The following is a 13,946-nucleotide window of genomic DNA, read 5'->3' as shown; positions in this document are numbered from 1 at the left end:
TACTAATCGATTATTAATCGATAAACTTTTGCAGCTGTAACACGCGCGCACACACACACACACACACACACAAACAGACACACACAGACACACACAGTAAGGGCTTCATAGAGCACTTAGAACAAATAACACTCAGGAAATGCTGTGTCACCAATTTGCAGTGAGGAATGTACCAGTCATTCATTAAATCACATTTTATGACTTTTTTTTGGGTCGAGCGCACAGAGATTTTATTTTGGGGACTGTGTCCGGAAGTCGAGCAGGTTATTGTGGTGAGCTTGAGACTGGTGGACACACCGCCGCACGCAGCTGCTTTCATTTCTCCCCACACACACACACACACCACACACACACACGCGCGCACCAGGCGCGCGCGCGCACAGAGCTGGAGACGCAGCCGGAGCGAGGGGACACACAACCTCTGGAGGACTTCACACAAGACGAGCTCTCACTCGGGCTTCTATCTCTGGACATTACGACTTAGGGGCGCACAAGTGCAAGTTGTGGGTGGAGATATTTTGTATTTGAATTTTTATTTGCGAGGGGGAATAAAACTGCTCTGAAGGTCTTCGGCGTCATCACCCGCACCACCGGCTTTTTAATGTGCTTCATGCGTTTGCGCTCAACAGTGAGGTAGACTTCTCCCCCTTGGTGGTGTGTGTGTTTTTATATTTCATTTTTTTATTTTTGTTTCCACCCCCGTGGATGCGGGTGTCGGGGTCGTTGTCTGAGCCCCGCAGGATCAGCCTGTCATCATGGTTTCTCGACTTCTTCACAAGTGGATGAGGAATATTCCCGCGGAGCGGCGGCTGCTGCTGCTGCTGGTGCCGATGTTGTGGCTGTTCCCTGCGACCGGAGCGGCTCCTCCTCCGACCACCGAGCAGCTGGACACAGGGGTGGTAAGTTCTCCTCCTGTTCTGCCCCATAGGGGCTCTTAAGTTTTTTTTGTTTTTTTTATTTTTACCCCTCTATACCTGCTTGCACCAATGACTCCAGGGCGGTGTGGTCGCACCGTGGCGCACCATGGCGCACCGTGGCGCACCGGGGCGGCAGGTCTCTCTCCTCCGCTGGCCCACTTCGGCTCCTCTCTTGAACGTGCAGGGGAAGAAAGAGCAAGTGCGGACTTCTCCTGGCAAATACTTGCTGTGAATGTTAACGCCGCTCTGCAGGTCCGACGAGGCACGACGACAGATGAACCGATGCATGGCGGACAGAAAAAAAAGAAAGGAAGAATCCGTGGATATTTGAGCTCCTTCATTTGACGGATAATCTAATTCAAATGTGAAGTGATGATAGTGAATGCACGTGAAAGGTGTCGAAACAGGCAACTTCGCCATGTGAGGGATGTGCAAACTAATCAATTTGAACCTGCCACTGCTTATGACAAGTCCCCATTGATCAGAGCCCCCTCATTAAGGGTGAATATGATACAGTATCTTGTATATGTTGATGTTTTTTCATGAGTAAGGAAGGAAGCCTTCACCACAGACCCGCAACATGTGTGACATGTATAGTCCAGACTGAGTTTAAAGGAGCGAGGCACCATTAATAACGATGTAGCTGTTGTTACACAAGTTGGCTTGTGAAGGCTGTTCATCATCATCTCCGGCACTTTAAACCCATTAGAGCTGCATTTTTTCTCCAGACTCACTCCTTTTGAGCAAGATCACATTTTTTTGTTGTCGTTGCTGCTGCTCATCTTCATTTGTGTCAGTGCTCCAGCTCTTCTTCTTCAACCTGCACATGGGGACTCTTTATTAAAAATGGATCCGTTGCTTTATGCTTTGACTCCCATCTTACTCACCAGGCGGACTTGTGCGGGCCATTATTTCTAATCCAGCTCAAACTGCATGAATGAGATGAAGGGAGTTTGAACTTAAACAAATACAAAGTATTTAAGTCACCTGCATTGAGTTTTAATCATCTAGGAAAATTGTTCTTCAACCAAAACGGCACACACAATCAGCACAACTACGGTAGATTATCCATGTGTTTTGCTTCTGGAAAACACCCGGACCCGGTGCTGAAGTTGATGCCAACAACCCTGACACCAGGACACGGTCTGTCGCGCCGTAGCTCTGAATCAATCCTTTCTGGTTTTCCAAAAGGTCAGTTTCATTTGCCAGTGTTTTTTCATCAGGACGCATACACACACTTATTCCTTGCTCAGGAGCTTTGGCCACAAACAACCAAAGACTTGAAAGTGGCCATTACATTAACAGAGTAGACCTCCCAGCTTTGGATTTACATGTTTGTCTTTAATTGTTTTGTTTTTTATTTTCTGGTTGCAATATAAAACTCTGCTGCTTCCCCCCGGCCACTAACAATAACATGTGTTCTGCAGCTTCCTCTGACCTTTTTGGAATCAAATTTAAAAAAAAAAAAACAGAATAGCAACTGAACTCATAATTTTTTAACCTGTGGAAATACTTGTTTTGTTGGTGTTTGTGTCTGTCAGGTGACTTGCAATCACTGTCAAATGGAGAAGATCCAGCAGCTCAGAAAAGAAAAATCGGTGTAGTTGAGGATTATTATCATAGAGTCTTTACATAAGTTAAAAGACAAAACAAAGTTTGTCTGTCAATCCATGTCAGCGTCTGTCGGACCCCGATCATACAGTGATTACTACCCGCTGGTCCTTCTTCACTCTGACAAAAAGTCACGATTGTAGATAGTTTCGTACAGTGACAAACTTTTTTTCACTATCTAGAGATGGGGGATGAACTCTGACACTACAAATACAGCCTCATCACCAGATGATGAGCAGCGGTGAGAGCAATCGGGTTTTTTTTCCTCCATCTACGACGGAGAAAATAATACACAAGATGGAAGCTTTCCTGTTTTTCTAGATAGAGCTGTATATGACACACACACACACACACACACACACACACAGTCCTAAGTGGCCCTGCAGCCTGTAGTCTGAGGGCCATTACTCTTGTCGCGATGCCTTGCCCAAATTCATGTGCCGATAAATGCAGGAGCAACTCTGCCGGCCCAGGGCGACATACACATCTGAGAACGTCCACATTTCTTCCAAGGACCTGAACTGAATACTGTGTGTCTCTGGGTGTGGGTCCCAAATTGAGCTATTTCCATGTTTTTGGTAACACAATCATTTCATTCTTTTGGCTTTCACACTGCCTGGTAAGCCTGTTAACACAAACAGGGGCTTGTAGCAAATTGTCTAGATTTCTTTTTACTGTTCTCAAAAGATTGTCAATGCTAAGCGTTAGTGCTAATTTGCTAGCTCTAGTAGTTTTTATCCATTGTTAACTTGGTCATTTGCTCTAAAGTTTTGAAAGAAGCGCTGGACAAGGCCGCGTGTAGCAACCTCTCGTCTCAACCAATGGGAGTAACTGGGATTCTAACACCTAACAGGGCTCGAGGAGCGACTTGACTTGAACAACACACGAGAGGGGATAACTGACTGAGATTTATTGCAGCACAAATCTTAATGTGTTGAAACAAAAAGCTGGTTTGAGGAGCCTCGTTCTTTCGCGTGATGAGTTCTCCTCCGCTAAAGAACCCATTTTCACAAGGCAACTAGACTTGGTGGCAATTTCTTGAAAACAAAATAACCGTGACCTGGATGAATGAGAATCTCCACAGACATAAAGAACCCCTTCTTGAACTCTTCTAGCTTCTGCCTTTCCAGGGTCCCATTGCTGTTTTTCAAAAACTTGTTGTCTTGCAACATCGCATTGTGTTTGTATTCACACTGTTTTAGTCCTTGCGCAATATTTTTGGGATCCCATTGGACCTGAACTTGTTCTTGCGCAGCCTCATTCTTTTGTCCTATGACTTCTCCTCGTTTACGCAACTCTCTCCTGTCATCGTTGAGCTCTTGTTCCGGGGTTTTACGCTGTTTGCTCGTGGAGTCAATTTTGCTTTCCTGTTGCAAGTCCCCATGTTTTTTCTTCATTGTGTTCTGCAGAACTTGGCTTGTTGGCTTGTCCGCTTCCTGAATGGTTTCATGTAGAGCCTTGTTTTGTCGCCTTTCATTTGAATGGTCTTCGTCTTTAATGGACTTTTGCAAATCTCTATTTTGCTGTTCCAAAGACAAGTTTTTTTGTTTCAGAATAATGTAGTGGGTTTTCATGTCTCTCATTTTTCTAATTTGCTGCTTAAGGTCTCTCTTGCCCTTGGCTTCTGCCTTCTTGCTCTTCTTTAACATAGTCACGATCCCTGCCTTATGTTCCTGAAGGCCCGTCATGTCTTTGCACATAACCTCATTTTGATTTTGCAGGATGTCAACCTCTTCTTTGAGAACCTTGTTTTCAGCTCGAAGCGCCGCATTTTCTGTCCGGAGAACACCTTTTTCCGTGTTTCTCGAGCGCTCAATGTCTTTCCGAAGACCTTGGAGGATTTCCTTGAGGCCATGGATTTCTGTGTGTTGGTCTTTGACTTTTTTGTACAGGACCTGGTTATCTTGGCGGAGGTTTACAGCCATGAGACTGACAGACTGCTTCCACTGAATCAGTTCACTCATTCTCTTGATTCTCTTTGCTCTCTGTCAATATAAAACGCCTGTATCAACATAAAACATTTTATATCCTGGGCTGTTAGCTATTCCCTTGTTCACTGGTGTAACACTTCACTATCCTTTATTTGCTCTTGTAATGTGAAATGTGGAATGATACCAAACCACCCCTCTTTACAAGTGCATAGATGTTATGATAAATCATTTCCTTTTGATATGTCATACAATGTGATGACATATTAAAGACATAGGACATACTGCAGGACAATTTGAAGAACAACATTCCGCTGAAAAGCAAAGCTTTCAGCCAATCGGCATTGAATGCGCGATGTCAACCACTGTACTTTGATCTGCTTCGCCTTTCAGCCAATACATTCAGCGATTTTCCCTCAGGCATAGTGGTGACATCACCGCTTTTCAGCCAATGAGCATTCACACAGCGTTTTCAACGGGAAATGCAAAATCCGTGTAGAATTGGCCCGTGTGGATGAGTATGCTGAACATTATTCAACCACATTTGTATAATTAAAAGTTTTTAGGTTAGTAAGTTAGACTTGAAGGTTAATGACAATGTCAACCAACAATGAATTAAATGATGTCATGGACAATAGATGTTATCAGAGCACAGAATCGACTGATTACACCGCAGGGAGTCATGCATAGCAATACAATACTGATTGATGTGCGTCTCTTTGAATATCACTTGCTGTTCTGTGTTTGGAATAATGCAATAATGGTTCACTGTATCATCTGCAGTTGATTGGTATGTGAAACAAACCGATGAAGTCTATGTATCACATACACTTATAGGTGTACTACTGGAAAAGTGAAATACAGGCGAACACCAGACACAGAACAGACAGAGTTAACACAGTTTGTCAGTGTTTAAAATCAGCACTATATCTCTCCTCTTGCATTCATATTTAAAATCTAATGACATCTGTGCTCGTCTAAACGATCCTAACAACCCCTCTGATAGCCACAAAACCATCCTCTGATCTCTATCATTGCTCCTATCCAGTCCCATTACACTTCAGAGCCACGATGCCTCCAACACTTTGCATTTATTTGAGACTATGAACTATATATATGGCATGTGTCTTCATAACAACCACACACAGTCCTTAAGCATCTGAACCATACACACATTCAAGTGTTCATTTTATAGCGATGCTGCTCTCTGGCTTGATACACCACTGCATAGTTTCCCAACAATTAAAATGTAAATACGCTCTCCGTGTTTTCTGCTCATCATATTTCGTCTGTCACAAGAAGTATTTTGTCTGCTGGAACAGAACTGCCAAGTTTGCCCAAAGGAAAGCTCACCTGAACAGACAGGGCTTCCCTTTTGATGAGCTGGAGTGAGCTCACTAGATTAGCAGCTGATAAATTGCCTAAACTGCTGTATATTCCGCCACCTGCGGAGATTTATTCATTAAGGAAACACAAGCATTACGCAATCTGAGTAATGATGCTAAATTATGAAGACTGAGATTGTGTGTGTGTGTGTGTGTGCCTGGAAGGACAACTACACCCCACCAGTCCCTTTCTCACTTTCATTTTGCTGTTTAATTTTCGTCAATGGAAACACCATCTGGCATCAATTCCTCTGGAGCGGTAGGCGCTCCCCGTCTGCCGCTCCCGTACCTCCACCACTCGCTGCCCTCCTCCACTGCAAGAAATCAAAAATGATGAGTTTTTTGTCAGGTCTTGAAATTGCATGAAGTAACAACAACAGCAAAAACAAAAGTCCAGAAGTCTCGTGCATTTCGTTTTTGTCCATGAGATCCTTTTGGTATAATTAAAACCCCAAATTCTTAAAAGTTGCAGTGATTTTTCTGATCAACTCAGTCATAATCTACAATCTCTTCTGGTTATTTTGCACGGTAGAAAAATAGCATTGCTAGAAGGAAAATGTGGTGTGACGTCTGTGGAGAGGCTCATTCATCCAGGTCATGGTTATCCACGGGGCTGTTGAATCGGGAGCAACTGGTCTACAACTGCAAAACAAGTCCAGTTGCTCCCGATTCACACCCCCCGTGGATAACTATGTAGTGAGGGCTCACTCATACTCCTATGTTCAATAATTACGTCAATAATTGAAATGAAACTTCAGTTCCTAAGGGGAACCACAACAATGACTCAAATAGCATTCAGCGCCAAATGAAAGCCCTCGTTTTTAAAATACTCAATGGAAGAACATCCACTCAACACTGAATCCCAACTCATTTTCTTCAAGTGCCACCCTCCACCTATCAGTAGCTCGGGAGCTTACAGTAGGGATTGGGAGTTGGAAAATGTTCATTTGAATAATTCAGCTTTGGATCTGAAATATATAATAAGAGCGATCATTTCATGTGCAAGCCCCATTTTCTCATTCAACCAGTCCGGCCGCCAACTTTACCACTGCACTCATTAGTGCAGTGTTTGCCTGAAATTTTTTTTGGTACATTTCACCAGCATTGTATTCAGTCCTCTCTCTCAGTCTCTCCTTCCATTTCCCTCCTTCACTTATCGTAGGAGGCTTTCTACCACACATCGAGCTTCTTCTGATTGTGCCCAGAGGGCCAGGGATAGAAGGGGCTCAAAGAGAGAGCTGGAACCAGTGACAGTCACGGGAAAGTACGATGGAGGCACTGATGCAGTGAGGTAACTGAGGGACAAGGAAAGAGGACATGCTAAACCGAGAGAATTCTCCCACAAAGAGCATGACAGTCACCGTGAGTCCAACAACTGCTTGGATTGATTGATAGTTGAGTAGGCGAAGCAGGGATGTTTAACCACGCCAGGAAAACACTGTGGATGCCACTTCCCCTGGAGATCTGTTAGTACACCCTCAGCCTGGATCAGGAGGAGACTTTTAGAACTGCCGTCCCACTTCCATGAAGCATTGCGACCTTCCGTCTGTAGAAAAGCATCGCGGGACTCATATTTAGGACAACAAGATTATTTCAGGAACAGTGTCATGTGCGAGAGGACTTGAATGTAGTACATATCTCCACGGAGATTGACAGAGATCCAGTGTTCAAGCATGTAATATACTTTCTTCTCTTTTTTTTTTGCCTATTCTCAGCCTCACAGGAAGAGCGAAACCTCGATCCACTCCCACCCAATCTGTCAATCGAAGCCTTGTTACACCTTAAAGTTCTCCAGAGACCTGCAAGTTTCCGAGGAGACTGTCAGCACTACTGGGAAGTTTGTCATTCCACAGGAGTCTCAAGAGCCCTGGCTACTCGTCGGGTGGCACTGTAGCATGGCGGTGTGGCACTGATGTGTGGCAGCTGCAAGACTTCTGCATGACTTTCTCAGTCAGTGACAACACATCGGTTTCTAGATGAAGTTTGACAGCATGAATCCAGAGGTTGATTGACTGTGGACATTCCTCATGTTGACGTGTGAGTAGAGTAGAACAGAATAGAATGGTAGAGTAAATATTACAAAGCTTTTGGCATGCTAAAGTTGGAGAGCCATTAGCATTTGAACCATTAGCACTAATGGTTGTAGGTCCGGCAAGTGTGAGACAGTTAAGTGATGTGATGACTGCTAGAAATCATTCTCAAATCTGATATTTCATGGTGACATTGACTGAGATACAATATTGCCACTGCAGAATTGAGGAGTTTGTTGTATTTCAATCATGCAAGTACAACAACCAACCAGTTTTTTGGCACACAGACTGTTTTTGGCACACCTGCTATTTCAGTGTATAAATGTGCGGCAGCACAGGTGAAACAAAACTATTTACAGAAATTAATTATACTATGATTATATGATCACATCCGTCCAAAGGTTTTTTAGTCATAATGCCACTGTATAGCTGCTGCTTTCGGACATGCACTGAAGTCTGCAGAGTTTCGTGACATTTTCAGGAGGGCCTGAATATGTTGCCGAAACCTTTTCCTGCCTCTGCCAGCAAAATTTTCATAAAATGTCCAAGTGGGAATACAGCATGAAAATCTCCATGCAAAAATCCACAGCGATCGAGCGGGGTTGTTGATGCCTTTTGAATGTGATTCGATAAATGAAACATACCCGTCCTGCTGACTTGAGAGAGCTGCAGCGCTTTAATGAACTGAAGGAGAAGGTTTTCTCAAACGGCACAAAGCAGATGTAGACGACAGATTATGTGTGAAATGTAGTTCTAGTTCATTTACATTATTGTGTTATTCATGCTAGTGGTCAACCGATATAGATTAGCAGGGTGGCTAATGGCCAAATTTGTATTTGCATGAAATACTACCATTTAGTCACAATAAGAAGAGACATAATGGCTGAACTTAAATTAACATTTATTTAACACTAATATATGATTCACTGAAACACCTTTTGTTATGTGGAATTCAAATCACCTCTATTGAGATGTGAGTCTTAGAAATATTTTCCACCAAAACACACAATGTTTCATTTGAATGAGCCTCCGACCTGCGCACAACTCTCCTTCCACCTCTCCTGTGCTGCGCTTGGCACCGAAATACCACATAAATGGGCAAAGCAAATGGGTCCAGAGAAGGCCAACTGTTGGAAGGCAGCCTTTTGCTAATCATTGCACCATCATGAAAATAGTGCCTTATGGGTGTTATAACTTCCCATAGCCATATATATAGAGATTGCTGCTCCGGTGCTGATTGAAGACTTGGCCAATGCAATTTTGTTAAATTATATATCGCTGAGAGACCAATGGCGCAGATAGAGGTATTTTATATGCAAACAACAGCTTGGAGGCATGTACATTCATCTATGGCTAACTGTGGGAGTGGAAATGAGGCCTGTGCAAATGTGCCCAGTTTCACAATGAGTGAGATTTATAAGAGCAGAACCCCCATGCATATGCATGGCTTCACAAATCTGACAAAAAAATTATACATTTGCAAAGATTCCTACTTTTTCAGAGGTTTAATCGCATCCTTGGAGTTTTAAATATCAGAGTAGGTGAGTTTAGGCATGTATTGGAGAAGTGCAGAAGTATTTTCCTAAGCTGCATTCGATCCTCGCCATCTCCCATAGGATCTTACTGGTTTCATGGCTTACTGTAACTGTGGGTTAAAAGCAAGCTCACCATGTGGAAAACCCCAAATCAACTCCATGTGGCCATTCTATTTAAACCGAAATAGAATGGAGTCCTATACCAGATCAAGGTTTTGGTTGCCAATGCTATTCAAAGGACTTGACCAGATCTTTTAATCATGGTGGTTTTCTGGAGTTGTGCTGCTTGCATGTAAAAAGTTAAAATAATCCAGAGGCCCTCCAACTGAGCTGAAGGAAACCCCTAAGCAACAACACGGCTTCTCTGAAGTTTTCCCTTCTGAAACTGTCAGGATTGTAATAAATGCAGCATGTATGTATGTTTGAATGCGTGCCAGGACAAAGAAAAAGGCTGTGTCCTCTGCAGAGCAACGCACATACTGATTTTCATCTCTGACATCGGCATATAGGACTGATGGCACTGCTGGCTTTTAGGATATCTCACATCAATCTGAAGGACAGTTTGTGCAGGGAAAAAAGGGGGGAAGTAAGGAAAAAAGAAAAACCGAGGGAGCATTTGATGTCTGCTTTGGAATTATGTTTCAGTACTGTGTGCTCCCAAAATGAGGACACGTGTGTCTGTATGTCTGAGAAGAATGAAGAAGGAGGGAGCGAGACAGACAGAGAGACAAACTGCACAACTGGAAGGCATTGAGTGTTTGGCCAATGTCTAGTCATGTGTTTATAGCATTATGATAAAAGCTTGGATGCAATAAGCATTAAGGCATAAAAATCTGACTTTGCTACCGAGAGCGTAATCATTTTTGTCCCACAGCATAATACACGGCCACATTAATTTGGAGAGTGACTGTTATGCTTAAGATTGTATCTTGAGGTGCCTATTAGCTCAGTTATTATTCAGTGGCTAATTAGGTATCCACTGTGTTTTTTCCCTCTCCATCTCCAGGGAGACTAAAACAAAGAGTTATTTCTTAGAATGTCGCTCCCTAAGTGACAATTAAACTAATGACATATCCTCCACAAAAGATCAAGCTATTTAGTGATCATACTGTAAACTCTCCTCAAATAAATGATCACATCAGAGTTCAAGATCTTGACTGAGGTACTGTCGTTGTTTGGGACAGGTGGCCAGCAGAGACTTATTCTGTTTCACTCTGATCAATTGCCAATAAACTGACGACTGCATTGGGATGAAACAGCAACACAGGAAGTGATGTCAGAGGATTTAGAGCGGTGCCTTTACACCCAGTGTGAAAGCTTGTATCTGTATCCGATTAATTCATTTTAAAAGACAAAAAAAAAATGGCGCCACATGATCTGAAAAGATACGAGATTTACTTCCTGCACCTTTTGGGTATGAAACATATTGACACACAAACCTGAGGCCCATTACAATACAAGCACACCCTGCCTGACACATTTAGATCTAATATGATTTGGAGGCTCCTCCATCTCTTAGACTGTGTATATTTATACTAGTAACGGGGTAACACTCCTGTCAGTTGTCTATTTTTAGGAGTGGGGTAAAGAAATACAGCTTCTTTGCTGTGATTGTGTCTCGATTGATCGACGCATCGTCGTAGGAAAAAAACCCTGTCAGAATTCACAGGGCTCTGCAAGCGCGAACTGCTAAATAAACAGTCGTCTGCTCACCTCAGTCTGTCAGATTATTTTAATACACCATTAAGAAATCCAATATTAGGGGGAGGAGGGGAGAGACTAGCTAAGTTATTAAATGATTTGCGATGAATGTGACATTAATAAGTCATTGCAATTCTGCTCCTTAATCCTTTTCAGGCTAACCAAGTTTAATTAACTGATCGTGATAAGTGTTATAGGGCGCTTCCACTTTGTTCTTTATTATCCTTAATTACTTAAACATCAATCTCTGCATAGGCATGAGTATGGTGTGCTTCATCTAATAAAGTACTCTTCATAGATAAATTACTTTATTCTTTCTTTTGTTGTCATTCTATATAGTCGGACCCAACTTATACAGAGTCTCACACAGTGGAGTCATCACATATAGCTCTTGATTCCCACACTGCCGAGTTTTTGACGTGAATCAAATTAAAGCCAACTTCAGAACAGCGTGCGCAGCCTTTTCTCTCTGGCAGAAATTTGAGCTATTTCATTTTTATTTCTTTATTTTTCATTTCCAGCAATCCATTTTTGGGGCCATTTTACAGATTGAAGGGCGGAAAGGAGCCGAGTAAGAGCCGTGCAGTGTGTAAACTGGGTCATGGCAGGATACAATATTTCAGCGATACAACAAGCTTTCACGTTACAACTTTCCACCTGCAGCCTGTAGGAGTAGTTGATGATGAGCAAGCCTTAAGAAAGATGTCACAGCAGAACACCTTTTTTTTTTATTGTACTTGTTGAACATCCACACGGGAGAATATATGTATTGACATCCTCTTGCAACCACGACCTGCGAGTTTTCACTGTGTTTAAAAAATGGAAATAGATTATTATTATCATTTATTACGACTGTGATCATATACCAAGGAATCGAAACGTCCTATTCCCTCATTTTGCTGTGAAATTGCAGCACCGCGCATTGAAATCAAATCTTCACGCCCTTTGATTCAGTGTATTTCACATGAATTTGAAAGATGCCCGAGCGTTTCACCGCAGCCTTTGAGTGTCTATTGATTTCACTTTGGATGCCGACATACTTTCTTTTACCTTGTAGGTACAAAAACAAATCCTCAGGTCAGACATCAGGTCAGACATGTAATCCATGGTGGCTGCGACACTTGCAGAGGCACAGCGATGAAGCTAGACTGAGACTAAGTAGCTCCACAGTGGCCCGTGGCAGTGACAAGACCAACAGATGTAAGCACGTGTTAGATACGCACAGAGCCTCTTCCAGCTGCTTTCGGACATGCACTGAAGTCCGGACATGAAAACCTGTGAATGTTGGGCAATTTTTAAAGATAAATTACTTAAGATGGGTAAATTTAACAGTAAATATTTATCGACAAATCATTCAAAGACAACATTACTGTTCGTACCCTGTATTTCTGGCTCTAGAGGCTCTTGCCTGTCAAAGTGGAGTTTCCGAATTTTGGGCATTTGTATATGAAATTAGAATGAAGGTGATTTCTAATATCACTGTGCAGATGCAACCAGATACTCTCCATGTCTGTGCTTGCTTAAAGCTGCGCTATTGTTTGAAGTACCGCTGAAGTAAACACAAAGCCCGTAGCTCCCCATATGCTCAATTATTCATCTTATGACTATTACGTGTCTCCCCGCACCTACCAAGTAGTTTTATCAGATTGTGGCAGCGCGATAAAAAGCAGATCCATTATATTCCGGGGCCGTATGGGGCTTTCTCTCTCCTTCTGGGGCTGGCTCTGCTCCCCGTGTGTGTGTGTGTCCCGTGAACACAGGCTCAGTGTGAATCTTTTACTTTTGTTCATCCTTTGTGCTGTTGTCGAGCAGAATTGGCCGGACGAGGAATTCCTGTCTGAGGTGACAACCGCGCAGCACTTTGTTCAGCCAGTCTGTTTCCATGCATACAAGCACATGTTTGTGTACTTGTTTAGTCACGTAGTGGGGCCGTTGATTCGTGAGTTGGTCGAGTTGTGGTAATCTTTCATTACTCGGGTCAATTTGGTCGGTTTTGATTGTTACAGTTCGACAGACTTTTGCTTTGAGAAACAGGTGTTTTGTAGATTTTGCACAGGTTAAAAGTGATGAGCAAGGATGTCCCTACGACATAGACAACCCCTTGGCTTAAAGGGACAGCTGAAGTGGGGTCGTATGAGTTACTTGTACATAGTTAATATGTTACCTTATGGAGATGGTGATCAGCGATGTCATTTAACGGAGTTTGGAGGGGAAATGGAACTAGCGCAACATCCACTTCCCCTCCAAACTCCGCTAAATGACATTGCATTGTGATTTGTTTGAGTAAATCTGTTGACTGGCTCATGATATCTTTGTGATAGCGTTCAAGCCGAATACTGTCAGTAACTTTCAGTGCCGTTAAGTACATTAGAAAGGATGCACCTGTGTTGGTTGTGTCATTGAATGAAGTCAAATCTTCGTCCGTGTTTCGTATCCACCTGTAAAGCGTGTCATCATTTCAACTGTGCACATGTTGTTTCACCCGCTGCAGGCGATTTAACACAACTGTTATTGATCACTCAAATACTTTTTTTTTGCCCCTGCAGCACCTGACTGTCACGAAGCTCTGCTCGGATTTCTCTTCCACTAACTGGCCTCGAATTGTCCTGGTATGCGGTTTCACACTCAGCTATGCAGCTGCGCTGTGCTCTGCACGTAAAGCATCTTATTACCATATACTGTAGCATCACAGCTATATCCACAGGAGATGGGCTTGAAACACACACACACACACACACACACACACACACACACGCACGCACACACATCAGCCTCAAATCCAGCATGAAAACAAGTTGTGGACAATGAATGAATAGTGATAGATCGGCTGCAAAAATTA

General features: G+C 43.0%; 1 protein-coding gene across 1 annotated transcript in view; it reads left to right on the top strand.

Moving 5' to 3' along the window:
• Positions 1-328: 328 nt before the first annotated feature.
• LOC118285303 (matrix metalloproteinase-17-like) overlaps positions 329-13,946 on the top strand; it is a 63,077-nt gene continuing 49,459 nt past the window's right edge. The window contains exon 1 of the mRNA XM_035608854.2: positions 329-899. Within this exon, the coding sequence (XP_035464747.2) occupies positions 756-899 (144 nt within the window). The 5' untranslated portion in view covers positions 329-755. The remainder of the gene's footprint in view (positions 900-13,946) is intronic.

Source organism: Scophthalmus maximus, chromosome 20 (genome assembly GCF_022379125.1).
Source record: "Scophthalmus maximus strain ysfricsl-2021 chromosome 20, ASM2237912v1, whole genome shotgun sequence".
In the NCBI taxonomy this organism is placed as follows: Eukaryota; Metazoa; Chordata; class Actinopteri; order Pleuronectiformes; family Scophthalmidae; genus Scophthalmus; species Scophthalmus maximus.
This window is presented reverse-complemented; position numbering and strand designations above follow the sequence as displayed.